The sequence below is a fragment of the Zeugodacus cucurbitae genome, chromosome 5 (genome assembly GCF_028554725.1).
Source record: "Zeugodacus cucurbitae isolate PBARC_wt_2022May chromosome 5, idZeuCucr1.2, whole genome shotgun sequence".
Classification (NCBI taxonomy): Eukaryota; Metazoa; Arthropoda; class Insecta; order Diptera; family Tephritidae; genus Zeugodacus; species Zeugodacus cucurbitae.
The window spans coordinates 67,187,230-67,202,825 of NC_071670.1; the positions used below are offsets into that span (position 1 = coordinate 67,187,230).

A 15,596-nucleotide genomic window follows, 5' to 3' on the forward strand; every position below is an offset into this window, starting at 1 on the left:
TCGTTTATCTTCAAGAAAAGTCCACATAGTTAAAATAAATTTACTGCTTTTTCGGATAATTGTATTGGTAATCGTATATGATTACAAATGAGTTAGTCTAGTTATAGAGTATTTCTTTAATGAAGTAATCTTAAGGCAGTAGTCTGCTTTAAAAGCCGAAAAAAAGCGTTTTTTTAGCAATTTTTTTAAATGGGAAGGAAATGATTGCGGTAAACGGAATTTTAAGACGATGGTGTACTATATTTAAGGCTTAAAGAACAATATTTCTTATTAAAAAATATTGAAATTTTTTCAAAGTTGTAAGTATTTTTCTGGAGCGCCTGGAGTCTGCACTTGTAAATCGGTGCCGGTAATAGAGGTCGTGCGATGCATCTGAAACAGTCGAACCAATTTTTTTTTTTAATTTTTATAAGTTTCTTTTCTTTATGAACTAAAAAAATGCCGAAGAAGTTATAAAATTCCAAATTTTTTCGAAGTTTGAAAAAAAAACTCACTTTTTTAAGAAAAAAAATTGACTTTAAGTTGCAAAACAAGTAGTTTAAATAATACTTTTGTCCAACTTTTTTAGTTCAAATAGAAGATAATTTCGTCCCCTCAATATAACACTAGCGTATGTGCTCGTACGCCATTATTTTTTTATTGCATATTTAGAATCTCCATCATTGATTCTATGGCTGGTCAAAATTTCGTCAAAAGCTACTTCCACAAAGTGGGTCAAAATGTCATTGGAAAAAATGGTGTATAATTTCATGTTCAAAAATTTAATAGACATCTGATTTGACAAAAACTTTAAACTCGATTTTCTCAAAACCCAAAAAAATTATACGCTATTGTTATATTGAGGGGACGATTTAGTACTGAAGCTAGATCACTTTGGTTTTTTTCGATCGGACATATATTCTTTTTACTATCTGCCTGAGCATTCGCACCTGGCCACTAAAACTCCTCTATCTTCGAAAATATGTCGAATTGGCCTCTGGAATTTTAAAGACATATTCTTGGATAGTTTTGGAAGATATTTAAAACAAAACAAAAAAATCGATTTTTTGAAGTTAGTAAAGCCGACTACTGCCTTAAATGATATGTAATTTAACCTAGCCAGTATATACTAAGAAAATTTATTTTTTTATTTATTTTTTGTAGTAGTTATTTTAAAAAAAAATTTTAATATTTATATCTAGTTTTATTGTCTATACCCTTAATTGGCAAGTTTTAAAATAAACAAATTGGTTTTTAACTCCCAACTAATATTTATTAAAAATATCCGCATGATTCAATAACCGAAAAAATACATATTTTTAACAATAATTTTTTTTTTACTGATTTACTGATTTAATTTCTCTTCGCTTCTTCCTTGCAGATGATGAAGGCATCGCGGAGTCGGGAATGTAAAAAATACTAAAACTAAAGTCAAATTAAATACTTTAAAAAACTATATTTAGAGCTGAACAAATGAAAATATGACGCTTTACGAACTAAATTGATCAATAAGAGAGAGAAAGAGCGAACGCAATATTGTGCAGAACAGTTATTTTTAGCAAACTAAAACGGTTAATGCACCGTTGGAGACTCGAATGTGTGAAAGCGCAACTCAAAGTGAATGAATAAAAATATTGGAAAGAAATAAATAAATTAGCAGAATACTAATTTACATAAGAGATAAACATACACATATAAATATATATATAAATAAATATATATATGTATATATAAATATGTACATGTAGGGAATAAATGGACAACAGTAAACGTACTCGTACTGCTAAGAATTACAAAAACAATAAAAAAACCATGATGGAGCATTGAAGCAGTAAACGTTAATGAAGAATCTCGCCAACGAAGGAACAAATATTTAAAAAATATTTATACTTAAACAAAACAAAAAACACACTTAATTAAATAATTAATTAGTGAATGTGCGAAATAAAGCAATGTGTAAAGTTTTTTTACATCAAATGTATAATATAATAAATATTACAAAAAAAAAAAAAAATAATGCTATACTTATATATTATGCATAATTAAGTATGCAATTAAAGCTAACAAAAAACCATAGCATTTGGCTAAGTGAATGTAACAATAGCAATTATTGGCAGCTACAGACGAACTTTTGATTTTTTTAATGAATTTTTATTTTTTTATAACCACGATCATTGTATAAAACAAATTTGATTTTATAAACTTTTTTTTGTATAAATTTTGTAAAATATTGCAAGGTGATAATTACATAAATATTTGTTTTATTTTATTTATTTATTATTATTATTATTTTGATGTTTTTTTTAATTATTTGTTTTTTTTTATATTAATTATATTTTATATTGTTGTTTTTTTTATTATTTGTTTTTTTTTTTTTAATTTAATTTAATTATTTTTTGTTTATGTTTGTTTTATATATATATTTTTTTTGTATTATTCTTTTCTTTTATTTATTTTTTGTTATTTCATTTTATTTTTTTTTTCAAGCACATAATTCTCTGTACAACCGCAATGCTGAACTATTAACAAATGTGGCAAATTTATAAATATATGTATATGTAAATGCTTATAATAATATTCTGTAAATCTTCTTATTGTATGAAAGTTAGGCAATATGTATTTTATATAAAAATCGTGTTTTTTTCGTTTGTAATGTATGTACTATATTTAAAAGTTTTGTAATTGTATTTGTAAAGCTGGAAGTAAGCAAAACAAAATGTTTTAGAAAAAAACAAAGCCAAGAACAAGTTACAATAGATTTACTTTTTATGTTGACTTTAATTAATTTAAATTTATGCAACTTTTATTTTATAACAATGTGGAAAACAATTTTTTCTATTGTAAACAAGCCGAAATAAAATATGAACAAACATAATTACAAATTTGTTTTTCTTTTGTTGCAAACAAATATGTTTGTATAAGGTATAGTTTTTCTTATACAAATTACAATATTTTATATTTTTATTTAATTAATTATTTTTTTATTTTATTTTTTGATTTTTTTATTTTTTTTTGTTTTTTTTTATAAAAAAGAAATTTTTTTTAGAAAAAAATTTAAATAAAATTTCTATTATTTTATTTTTTTATTTATATTTATTATTTTTTTTTATATTTTAACAATGCTTTTGTTATTTTTTATAATATTATATAATTTCGTATTTTTATGAAAACAAATTTAACTTTTATGAAGAAAAGAGTTAAAGAAAAAAATCATTATTTAAAAAAAAAATTATTTATTAGTATATTTTCATTGGTAACTGCATTTCCCAACGAAACAAAAGGTGCGTGACAATATGAAATTATAAATAAAATTAAAAACGAGGCATACAATTCAAAAATACACACAAATAGCACTTGCAAAATTATACAAGGTAATAAATAATTAAGAGAAACATTTAGGCAATGAAGAGCATTGTAAGGCATTTGAATACAAAACAATACATGTAATTGAAGTGAGTATCAACAACAAACCAACACAAATAAGGGTTAGGTGATTTAGAAAATACAAAAGAAAATCGATTTTTGTTTTTTTTTTCTATAACATAGTATGTTTAAAATATTCTCCTAAAATTTCAAATCGATTCAAGTCAAATTCTAAAAGATAAATCATTTGGAAGTTCCGATCATCAGACCATGTCAGTTCCAATTTTATAATATAAATTGAATTTTTCAGATTTCATAATTAAAAATAGTAAATTTTTAAATTCAATGTAATAAAAATACCATTTTTTCTAACCTTTGAAACTAACCTAACCCCTTAAGCCCATGAAATTTAGTTAGTATGTAATCGATGGTTATGTTAAATAGCAAATTTATCATTTCCATTTTGTAACATAAAATTCGTCGATTCGACGGAATTTTTTTTATTTTTTATTATATTTTTTCAATTAGCGCACTCATAATTTTGAAAGAAAGAATTTGTGAAAATGGACGTAAACTCTGCCGAATCATATGTAAACTTCATTCATGCATAAACCAACATTATATAAGTAAGAAAAAATAATTTCCTTCCATAAGTTCCACATTTAAAAAGTAAAATAATCAAAATCAATCCCACTGGAGCAACAGTTACCCACATGTAAAACCCACAACTGCATGAAAGTGTATGAAAAACGTACATCAAAGTACATAAATGATTTAGAGATATTACTCAAATGAACAATTTGGTGCCAAAATAAAATGCATTGTACTGTTAATCGCTTTAAACACGGCATAAATAAAACTTTAAAATTATAAGTACGCACATACATGCATACATAACCTCAACTTAACGCTGGACTTTTTGAGACCGCACACAATAATAGTATATCGAGTGAGTTCTCCATATTGATTAAATTTAGAACTCTTCACTTTCGGTTCAAGTTCATAATAAAAAATATCAAAGAGTATTTCTCTTCGGTCAAAATAAATTGTAATAAGTCTCAGAGAACGATTCTTCACATACAAAGAATTGAATGAAAAAAATTAAAATATTGAATAAACCGTTGTCAAATCGGCAATAGTTCCACCCACTAAAAAAAACAATCTCAATGCTGGAGAAAATAGAAACTATTTTTTGTCAGGGAACGGGAACCGATTTGGATTTTTATTCAAAAAAAATTCCCAAAATAAGAATAAAAATTGAAAATGATTATCAAATATTGAGAACTCCGTACCAGTAGCAACCACATATTTTAAAATCAGTCTAATTATTCCTTATTTATAAAAAAAAAAATATAAAATATAATTTGTGGTCTCAAAAAGCTGTTATATCAAACCATAGAGAATCCATTTCATAACAGTTCATAATTTCAAAAACATTTTCAAAACCAATATATCCTAAAACCTCCAAAAATGTGCGCTGCTTGACTCCGACTGCAAATTCAACTCAGCGAATACAAATGCCAAAATGACTGAAGCATCCCCAAACTTACTGCAAATATAATCATAACCAAATTCGGCCTGAGCACAAGTTTTTAAGCAGACTATCAGACTGCGATTGCAACTCCTCAGCTGTGTAAGAAGCTTGTCTCTTGTGTGTTTCTAACAAATGTAGAATAGTGTATCGCATTTTATAGACCACCTGCTAGCGTTTTTTATGTGTCTGTGTATACCTAGTTGGGTTGGGTTATTGTGGCAGAGTAGTTACTATTTAATAGTAAATTTTCACTATTTTTTTAAGCAAAAGTACTGAACGCTAGAAAATGCTTTTTTCACCACTAAAAATAAAATAAGTAAATTGTATATACGAAATTTATATGTACTTTTAGCTATTATATACAGATATAGTGTAGTATATATACTATATATATATACATATGTAATGTGTGTTTCATTTTTGATAAATATGTATATGTTTGAAAGCAAATATGTAAACTTACATATATTATATAGGATATAAGAGATAATAAACTTGTTTTTTAATTTTTTTATTTAGTTAATATAAATGTAATTATTTACTATATATATTTAGTATACGTTTAGCAAAAGATATTTAATAAACAATATTATAAAGGAATAAAAAGTAATAACCACAGTAAAAGAAAACACTTTTTTCTTATTTTTTTTTTTTGAGCTTACAAATAAATTGCTTGGCGGTAGCAAGCACGTGATTGAATGCATAATTGTTATATAATATACAACACTTATTGGTGCATAATAATTTAGTTGAAGCTCCTGACATGATTGGCTAGCTTCAGCCGAGTAGTTACTGTTAACAGTAAACAGTAAATTAAAACCGTTTTTTATACAAATCAAGCCTTTGAGAGAGTCGAGTATACATAGTTTAACTAACTTCACAAAATACATTAAAAAATAAACACTTTTTATGCAAATGTCGGTATTCCACGAAGCAGACACCTCGGCACACGCAGGTCCACGACAATGTTAATTGGAAATCAGTATATTTGGCTCGATTGTGTGTAAAATATTGAAGCCTTTATGCAAGATGCAAACGCGCAACACACCGCATGCCACTAAAAATTTCGAGAACTGAAAAGAAACTGAGCTGCATTACAGCATTAGAGTAAAAAGCTTCAAAGCGCGTACCTGCACAGCATGCTCGTGCGTATTGCTTATGCATATGACAATGCGACCCTGTATTAGTTCCTCCAATTGCGGCACACCGAGCGTATCTAGACGCGGTTCGGACAATTGTGTCGCCACAAATGGCACATTTGTGCTATGTGGCACGCGCACATGTGAATATTCCACAGCGCTACGCAAATCCAACGCGCACATATCAGACGGTGCGTGATGCAAGAGATTCGTAAAGTCTTTAGCGCTAATGCGCGGACACAGTTCGGCTTGTAAATGCGCAAGCGTGACGTCAGGCGTAATATCCTGCGAAAAACAGTAATTATAAACAAACATATACTACTTTTAGAATGTACGAGGTGTGTTCAAAAAATAACGGGATTTTTTTTCGTTTTTTGAACAAAAAACATGTTCTTTCATTTTACCAATCGTGGAATCGTGGTCTTCTCAAACTCTCGAAAACCGTGATTTTTTAATTTTTTACAATTCCCGTTATTTTTTGGACACATATCTTGTATATGCATGGGTCTTACAAATTCCGTTAACGGCTCTTCGCGCAACACATGCAAACGATGCGAAACACTTTTCGGTGTGCATTCGTACATCTTTTGCGATTCTAAGACACAATTCTCCATAACGATATCCGGCAAATCGGAAAAGAGTAAAATGCATTCGTTAAAGCCCGAGCTGAGCAGCGTGCTCTTTAGCTGTTTGAGTATAGCGATGCCGATGAATAGTGGATATGAGCTATCGCCCAGCATGAGTTTGTCCCAGAGATGCATTATCTTGTGGAGCGGGAAAACGTCTGTAACAACAAAAAAAATATACATAAAATATTTAAAAAAAAATTATCAAAAATTACAAAAAATTTCTGAAATTAAAAAAAAAAAACGTTTTGAATATAAAAAAACTCACGTGAGAACATAGTGAGAAACCAAGGTATCGCGAATAGCTCGGGTATAAAATTGATGCTCGATAAATGCTTGGCCAAAATTGGTTCATGGAATGCAGTGAGTTGAGAAAATTTACACAAATATTCTTTAATAATCGCCGAATTGTCTCTCAGGAAAAACCATTGCAGATATTTCGGTATGAATTTGTAGAGGCTGAGGAATGCCAACTCTAGAGGAAATTTGTGAAATTCGCAAATTAAAATATTAAATATTGAATAAGCTAGCAGTTACCTTCATTATTAAAGTTGAGATATAGAAATGGCGCTGTGAGTGAATCTAAGCCCTGCCAATACACATATTGTGGATGCGCAGTTACCCAGGCTTTTAAAAGCCGTTTCAGCTTGCAGTGACCCTCTGGCGACGATAATAATTCATCATATTGATGACAGCGAGGTATATCAACTTCGATCTGTTTGTAGGTGCAATTACATTAAAAGAGGCAACAATATTGTATTTTACGTAGGACTCACTTGACGATCGGTGGAAGTGGGGGTAAACTTGTCGATCTTCTCATAACTGCCAATCGGTATTACATCGAGCAGGCAAGCCCAAATGGGACCACGCAAATAAGGTGGTATATCTTTGGCAGCTTCCTTGCGAATCATGTCACTCGTGTAAGGGTAACCCTAAAATTAAAATACGGTAGTTGAAAGGGTGCCACAGAAGACGTCTAAGCTGTATAAGTGAGATACTCCGTTGTTGTGGAGATCTACCCTTTGACCTAACGTCCTAACTCACCTTCAATAATCTCGAGAAAAGTCGCACACGGTAAAATTGATATTCGATATCTTTTTCACGTATGACCAGTGGCAATTGTTCCATGCCGGCACCGAAATTATGTGGAAACTTCGGTGAATGTATTAGCGGAAAATATGCCATGGCCGGCAGATTGCATAGCTTCTCGAAGAGATTATGCAATTTCAGTGGCACCACGCGATCATCCATGAGATAGCTCTGACTGCGTTTCGGTCCAACAATAGCGCCATTGAGGCAAACTATTTGCGGTATGGCCAAAATTGGTGCTTCGCTACGTATGAGACCTTCCTTTTTCAATTCCGCCTGTACATCACCGCCAGCTAGTTGCCACCAATAATAAATCTGTTCGAGGGGACAACGGTATAATAAAACGTTTGATTTTGGTGGTTCCGTATATGTGTATGTATTGAGGTCTTTTGAAAAATACGCGTGCGATAAGAGTTCCGTTGGCAGTGGACGTTTCGCTGGTGCAACACTTAAGCAGAGTTCTATTAAAGAGCGTAATTCTTCATGGATTTGCGCATATCGTTCTAGGCAATTGTGTTCACGTGCAATTTTTTCAAAAACATTTCCCACTTGCAAAAATGAAAGTATTTTGCGCGTTATATTCGAGATTTTCATATTAGGCCAAAATGTTGTCTGGAGTAAAAGTTCGGCCACAATCATACCCAATGACCAAATATCGCTTTTTATGTTATTCTTCGCACCAAGAAATCGTTCCGGTGGCATATAACGTACATTTCTGTTGATTTCAAAAAAAAAATATATTGGAAAAGTAAAATAATGAAAATAATATATTCTTTGACTGCTTACCCGATTGGAAAGGGCACATAATCGCCACACCTGGTCATATGATATAAACCATAGTTGAAAAGTTTTACATTGTCACAGTCATCCAAGAGTATATGTTTCGGTTCCAAATTATGTACTACCAAATTATGCTCAGCCAGCTCTTTAAGTGCACAAACAATTTGGTATAATATACGTGTGATCAAAGGTTCCAGTAAAGCATCTCGTGCTTTATCCTGTAAGGTAGTGCCAAAGTATTCAGATACCACAATTGTGCGCTCTACATGTGAAAAATATATATTATTTTCTGTATAAAAAAGTGGGCGTAATCTGCATACGTACCATGTTTGCCACGCACAAAATCTAAATATTGACACAAATTAGGGTGTTTCAAATCCTTGAGCCGTTGAGCGCGTCCTAATATCGCAATCGAGTTTGGCGTTAATGGTAAACCATTGCTACCACACACATCACCGGGATGTGTTTTCGCGAAGAAAGTGATTGCAGCCAATCGAGACTCTGGCTTACTTGGTGATTGATGCATTTCTTACAGAGCAGAGCACAAAGTACAATTTTGAAGCAGCAATCTTCTAATATTATCCAAATACTGAAGTCACAACATTTTATTTAATACTGCACCGTCCATATATCGTTAGCTATTTGTCCAAGGAACGAATTTTATTATTTTAATATCGTACTAAAGCAATTTATTGAACAAAACTATTGGAATGCGGCTAAAAATTTGCATTTGTTTATTTAATCAGCTGATTGTGAGGCAAAAGCAGAGATGTGTTATATTCATTTATAGTGTTGACAAAAATTTATTTATTTCTTAAAACGCTCCATTAATTCTTATTGCACTTTTAAATATATTTAAATTGCATAATTTTTTAAAAATTAAACTAACAATAATCTTAACATTTATTTTCTTAAGGTATTTACATATATATTTGTATTAAGTGATTGCTAGTAATAATTAGTGTAGTATTAGTATAGAAAAAAGGGTAACATCTATATAATATTTTTATAATATTAAATTTTATTATATTTATTTTTTTAAATATGTTTTTGTTTTGAATTTATTAACATTCTATTAGAATTTATTCCAGATGATGGCAATGCTGCAATTCGTTAAGTTAGATGCTTTTCTTACTCGCTGCTTTTCACTCGTTGTTTACAGCCGGGAATTGTACTTCAGGAATTGACAGGCAGATTCGGTCTTTTTCATTCCGAACGTCATCCAGTGCACACGGAAAATATCTTTTAAAATCTTGGCGTGCTCAAAGAAGTGACTTTAATTTTGGAATGGTAATTATATTTCTATGTTCTATACTTAAAATTGTGAAGTATTCGTTGATGATACCAGATGACGAGACTGAGTTTTGTATTTTATCGCAAACTTCTTTGTATCTTTCATTGAAGTTTGCAACTCGGAATACAAGGCAAATGATTAATCGGCAACGCTGAAATACTACATCAATTAATAATATAAAATATAAAGTGGATATATATATTAATTTTATATTTTCTTCTATTTTAGGAAAAGATGCTAGAACCCAAATTTGATGATAGTATTATGAAAGTTTCGTGACAAATATGATTATTGCTTCATATAATTGAAATGGATAAAAATGTATTAACATTGCAATATGCAGATGACGATGAACCCTTATCGAAATGGGTCTCGTATTAAATGGTACGTAAATTATATTCCTGCACTTAAATTTTTAAATTTTCTGATGAAAATTACACAGACCTGTACTGATATAAATCTTGAATGAGTTAGCATCAACTGATCACAAAATTTAATGTAATAGATGAATGCATAAAGTGAACTATATCTAATATACATTTTTTTTTTATTTTTAGATGCTCGGGAAGACTGTATGGTTAGCATAATCCAACATTACCACGCTATGCCGTCGTAAAAGGTTAGTCTTTTCGTAATTGTATTTTGCAAATAGTTCTTTTATGATGAAACTCTGCTTCCGAATATTTTTTGAGGATTAACAACTCAAGCTCAACAGGACTGATTGCTTTAATTCTCTATGAAATTTCTATTTGAAATGTTAAATACTTATATAAGTATTCTTCTTATTTTCAGTGCATTTAAACGTGAGCAACCAACATCCCAAAAACGGCGTGTTCTGTGGTGTATGGGAAAGGTAATTATTAAAATATTTTAAATTAATTTTAAATCTAAATGATGATACACTTGGCTTTTCCTTTTGCGGTTTCCACCGGAAGTTTACTAATGACGGTTAGGACGTCTGATACTTATCATTTCAGCATTGCTTTTTATTTTGTGTTGAACCATAATTAACGTTTACTTTTTCATTTTCAGATATTTTCATTGTTGGAAAGCAATTGTCTACGAAGACATTTGGAAGGATGAACTTAAGGTGTGTATTTTACCATGAAGTTTTTATATTAAATTTTAAGTGATGATACACTTGGCTTTTCCTTTTGCGGTTTCCACCAGAAGTTCGCTTATGATGGCTAGGATTGTCTGATATAAAACAAATAAATAATTTATGTTAAACATTTATTACAATAAACGCTAATAAATTGTTTTCTTTCATTTTCAGGTTCTGAATTTAAATAATTTCAACAAAATAATAAAAAGCAATTCAATAAAAAAAGTTATTCAAAACTCAAATTTTTGTTTATTTTTTCTATATGGGGATTATTTTTTCTAACGGGATGAGATTTATTATTGTGCTAAAAATCAGTGGTAATACTTGTGAAGTGAGTAATGCCACAAGAAAATTGTCCGAGGGTAGGTTAGGGTGCTTTATGTGTTCCATGCTTGGGTATCATCATCAAAGATAAAATTAAACATCTTATAGCATGAGCACCCTCTAAAAATTAGTTGCAGTTACATGAACCCAAATAGGTAATCAATTCGGAAGAATTGCTCTTAACAGGAAGTCTCTGGAATGTCTTATGTTGCTATAATGGTCGTTTTTAGGTTAGGTTGCCCAAAAAGTTGTGTGTGTAGTAAAATTCCGAGATTGTAAATAAACTGATGTATATAAAATCATAATTTTTTCCTATTTAGCCTTACTACATTTAAATGCTCCTCTCTATTCGTGTTATACATTCTCCACATATCATACAATATATTCTCTATATCTTATGGCATAGAACTAATACAGCGTCGGCAATGATACAACACTGATTTATAACCATTCAAAGATGCTGTTCGCCATTACATAGCATTCTTTAACATCACCTGACTCATCCACACATATCACGTACCCACTATATATATCCCAATATATTCAAAACTAACTTTCCAGCAACCGATTTTGGTTAAATCTAGAGAATAAAAAGATATTTGGATTTTTTTTTTTAATATTTATTGGTTCTTAGTTAGTTAAAACTGTCATAGCATTTAAGCTTCGACTTGGTGACGAGGAGCACTTCCGGGCTTCTCAGCCAAGAAGTCAGCGAACTCCTGGTATGGAGTAGCACCCAAAGGCATTTCCTTCCACAAATCAGGAGTCAAGTAAGCGTATGTCTTGGCAATAGCAGCGTAAGTGGCCTTGGCGAAGTTACCCAAAGTACCAGTTGAACCACGAGCTGAAGTGTAGCAATCCTCAATACCAGCCATAGTCAAAAGCTTTTTGGGGACTGGAGCCGACACAATACCGGTACCGCGAGGAGCTGGGATCAAACGTACGGATACGGAACCGCACTTGCCAGTAACCTTGCATGGCACGGTATGTGGCTTACCGATCTTGTTACCCCAGTAACCACGACGTACGGGTACAACCGACAATTTAGCCAAGATGATGGCACCACGGATAGCGGTAGCAACTTCCTTGCTGCACTTAACACCAAGACCAATGTGTCCATTGTTGTCACCGATAGCAACGAAAGCCTTGAAACGGGTACGTTGACCAGCACGGGTTTGTTTCTGGACAGGCATGATTTTCAATACCTCATCACGGAGAGCTGTGCCGACAAAGAAATCAATGATTTCGAACTCTTTAATGGGCAAAGAGTACAGATAGATTTCTTCCAATGAGTGGATTTTGCCATCACGCACTAAACGACCCAATTTGGTAACTGGAACCCATTCCTTGGAGTCTTCCTTGCCTCCACGACCACGTCCACGGCCACGACCGCGACCACGTCCACGACCTCCACGGCCACCACGAGAACCAAATCCTCCACGGAAACCACCACGGGCTGGAGCTGCGTCCGCCATTCTGTAAAACAAACATACATACTTTGATTAGTCATATGTTTGAGGTTATGTGCTAAGAGTGTTAAGATTCTAAATCAAATCAGACACCTTTAAGCCATCTTTAAGTTACTAAGCAGAAGCTAAATAACTTTCTGGAGGAAACCGCAAAAGGAAGATTAATTGTATCATCACAGAATTTTAATTATTTGTAATTCACATTATATAGTGAAGCCACGTGGGCTCTCATGGAACAAATTTTTATTTCCATTTTGAAAGTATAATATAAAACTAAATTATATATTAAGTATGCAATTAACAAATTGATATAAACTTTTTCACAAACAATTTTATGTATTTAAACAAAACCTAAAATTAATTTTGCAACAAAAATTTATTGCGCTTACCTGTAGTTAAATCAAGTAATATCGGTGAAGGGAAAAAACCGAATGAACGAGTCGATGGAGTTCGCTTTTTCAGGAACCATTTTGATAAATGCGGCGAATAGAAATTAATCGTTTGTTTGATACCGATTTCAAAAAGGGATTTGTTCCGAAAGTAGTTTAAAAATGTTATATTTATAAAAATTGCAAAATTTAAACAATTTTCTAAAATCTATGGTTATAAGATGTTAATATTTTTTTTTCGTAGATAAAACAATAGCTTGATCTAATATATGGTGATCTTAATATGTATTCAGTCAGACATGTTGAAAATATTTTATAAAATTATATTATTATGCCTCATATATTATTTTTTTTTTTAAATGCAGGATAATATTGTATAAACTTCAATAAAAACGATTAAACTAATATAACAACACATAAATCACCCTAATAGAAACTAAATTATTTAATTTTTATATCGGCATCCCTGTGCTGAACTCTCAAATAAATGACAAAAGAAAATAATCGAAAAACCGGTATCTTTATTTTGTGTTCCATTAAATAAAAAATTTCGTGTAAATTGCTAAAAAAAATAATTTCAATTAAATAATACCGTCACATAATAAAAATCGTAATTTTTTGAATGCAACTGAGGATAACATAAATATATAGCAAACTGAAAAAGATAGACACATAAGATTGCAGATATATCGAACTGACAAAAATGGCAATCACTGACACTTTGCATTACATTACCATTGGTAATCCCGTGAGTAAAGCTGTAATTTCCAGCACAACATCGATATTTTCCCGCGGAACAGTGAGTGAATCTCTTACAGCTTTTTTAATTCTATATATAAAATTATTTATGTTTTCTTGACAGTCTGCAAGCTCTACAGCGTCTTCCGTAAAAGCCTCAACCGAAGTAGTCGCCGCAAAAGTTATGGGCAGCGCAATCCCACCACTATGGAAATTGGCAGGACGTAACCAATATTTCGTGCGTTTAGCAGGCTTAAGCGGCGCCTCCGCAGTTATACTCGGTGCAATTGGTAGTCACAAATTGCATCCAACACACGAAAAGGATGAGACGAAAACCATCTTCGAAACGGCCAATCGTTTCCATTTCTTCCACTCCTTGGCGCTACTTAGTGTACCATTGGCTAGATATCCTGCTGTGGTAAGAGTGCAAACTATTTGCACACAAGTCCAAGTATAAACTAATGCTTAACTTTTTTTACTTAAAAGACTGGCAGCCTATTGTTGGCTGGCACATTCTTATTCAGCGGTACTCTATACTATCGTGCATTTACTGGTGATAAACAGTTTGCTCGTTTTGCACCATATGGCGGATTTTGCTTAATTGTTGGCTGGCTGACGCTATTGCTTTAAATATTGGAAAACTGTTCGCGAGAAGGATAAAAATAATAAATAAGAAGTATTTTGTGTTACATAAGCAAATCTGAAATGGAATACAACTAATGTACACATATGCATGTATATACTCATTTTAATAATCACAGAATTAAATGGTCTTTGATATGAATGAATGAATGTGATATGATATGATTTGAAGTGTACGCAATAAATGCAGGCGTTATCGGAAATTTCAATAAAATTGAAAAGTGTTCGCGTTTATAAAACATGCATGTATGTACTGTTTTTTTTTCTATAATTGATATGGAAATTTCGCGTAAGTAATTGAGTGAAATTATAATGCTCGTATGTAAGTTCTAAAATTTAATTTTATAATATTAAATTTTATTGTTAAAAAAGAAATAGCATATTTTTTGACTGTGAATTATAATCTTTGGTTTTTTTTTCTGTTTCAATTGCTAAACCAAATTTCAATGTTTCAAATTTTGTTTTTATCAATAGTTATTATGATCTAACGGCTTTGTATTGCAGCTCTGCGAGTTGATCACGATTAATATATTTATCGAATAAAATATCGACAGTTTGTCGAGCAGTGTAGTGTTTGAGAGCCAATATTTCTATAGAAGTTAATTATATTGGAAATTAATTATGATTTTTGCAAATACATACATACTGATAATAAAAATAAAGGCGAAATTGTAAAAAACAGAGGAAATATATATAAAAATAATATATGCTGTCTTTAAAACCTTTTGTTCACATTTTATTATCTAATAGTTTTTTAACTTAAGTAAAATATTTTTTTATATATATTTTGTTCATATTAAATTATTATTTTTTATTTTAAGTATGACTACAGTTTTAATGATTTTAATATAAAAATTTGATCACATTAAGTGTTCACTTATATTTTAGAGTTGACATTTACAACTATTTAAGTTTTCCAAGAAAATTTAAAACTTATCTTACACAGAAACCACAGCTCCTGAGCTAAGCTTCACGTGCCAAACGCTTAGACCGGTTTTAATTGCTTCATGCGAAAATTCGACGCAACAGTAGCGCTGAAAATTTACTAAGTTTTAATTACACTCATGCATACATATGTATGTACATTGTTGTACATATTGAGTCCAAAGCAGTGAATCACGTTGA

The 15,596-nt window shown here is 31.1% G+C and overlaps 4 protein-coding genes and 1 long non-coding RNA gene across 5 annotated transcripts in view; 3 read left to right on the forward strand and 2 right to left on the reverse strand.

The window, feature by feature from the left end:
• LOC105211766 (tyrosine-protein phosphatase 10D) overlaps nucleotides 1-2,851 on the forward strand; it is a 124,290-nt gene extending 121,439 nt beyond the window's left edge. The window contains exon 13 of the mRNA XM_054230651.1: nucleotides 1,361-2,851. Within this exon, the coding sequence (XP_054086626.1) occupies nucleotides 1,361-1,392 (32 nt within the window). The 3' untranslated portion in view covers nucleotides 1,393-2,851. The remainder of the gene's footprint in view (nucleotides 1-1,360) is intronic.
• A 2,568-nt stretch (nucleotides 2,852-5,419) lies between these two features.
• Nucleotides 5,420-9,262, reverse strand: LOC105211767 (TBC domain-containing protein kinase-like protein). The gene is made up of 9 exons (XM_011183380.3): nucleotides 8,835-9,262; nucleotides 8,517-8,772; nucleotides 7,686-8,445; nucleotides 7,418-7,573; nucleotides 7,179-7,356; nucleotides 6,910-7,116; nucleotides 6,528-6,799; nucleotides 6,007-6,300; nucleotides 5,420-5,949 (listed from the first exon to the last, which is right to left on the reverse strand). Exons 1-9 carry the CDS (start codon nucleotides 9,034-9,036, stop codon nucleotides 5,845-5,847), a joined length of 2,430 nt encoding a protein of 809 aa, XP_011181682.2. The 5' UTR covers nucleotides 9,037-9,262; the 3' UTR covers nucleotides 5,420-5,844.
• Nucleotides 9,263-9,652: 390 nt separating this feature from the next.
• On the forward strand, nucleotides 9,653-11,151 carry LOC105211768 (uncharacterized). Its single transcript, XR_851687.3, has 6 exons — nucleotides 9,653-9,800; nucleotides 10,033-10,188; nucleotides 10,362-10,423; nucleotides 10,597-10,657; nucleotides 10,837-10,894; nucleotides 11,081-11,151. It is a non-coding gene; the product is annotated as an uncharacterized LOC105211768 (long non-coding RNA).
• A 720-nt stretch (nucleotides 11,152-11,871) lies between these two features.
• Nucleotides 11,872-13,246, reverse strand: LOC105211769 (40S ribosomal protein S2). The gene is made up of 2 exons (XM_011183381.3): nucleotides 13,092-13,246; nucleotides 11,872-12,709 (listed from the first exon to the last, which is right to left on the reverse strand). The coding sequence occupies exon 2, from the start codon at nucleotides 12,706-12,708 to the stop codon at nucleotides 11,890-11,892; it is 819 nt and encodes a 272-aa protein (XP_011181683.1). The 5' UTR covers nucleotide 12,709; nucleotides 13,092-13,246; the 3' UTR covers nucleotides 11,872-11,889.
• A 323-nt stretch (nucleotides 13,247-13,569) lies between these two features.
• Nucleotides 13,570-14,720, forward strand: LOC105211770 (transmembrane protein 256 homolog). The gene is made up of 3 exons (XM_011183383.3): nucleotides 13,570-13,890; nucleotides 13,954-14,247; nucleotides 14,316-14,720. The coding sequence occupies exons 1-3, from the start codon at nucleotides 13,795-13,797 to the stop codon at nucleotides 14,457-14,459; spliced, it is 534 nt and encodes a 177-aa protein (XP_011181685.1). The 5' UTR covers nucleotides 13,570-13,794; the 3' UTR covers nucleotides 14,460-14,720.
• The last annotated feature ends 876 nt before the right edge of the window (nucleotides 14,721-15,596 follow it).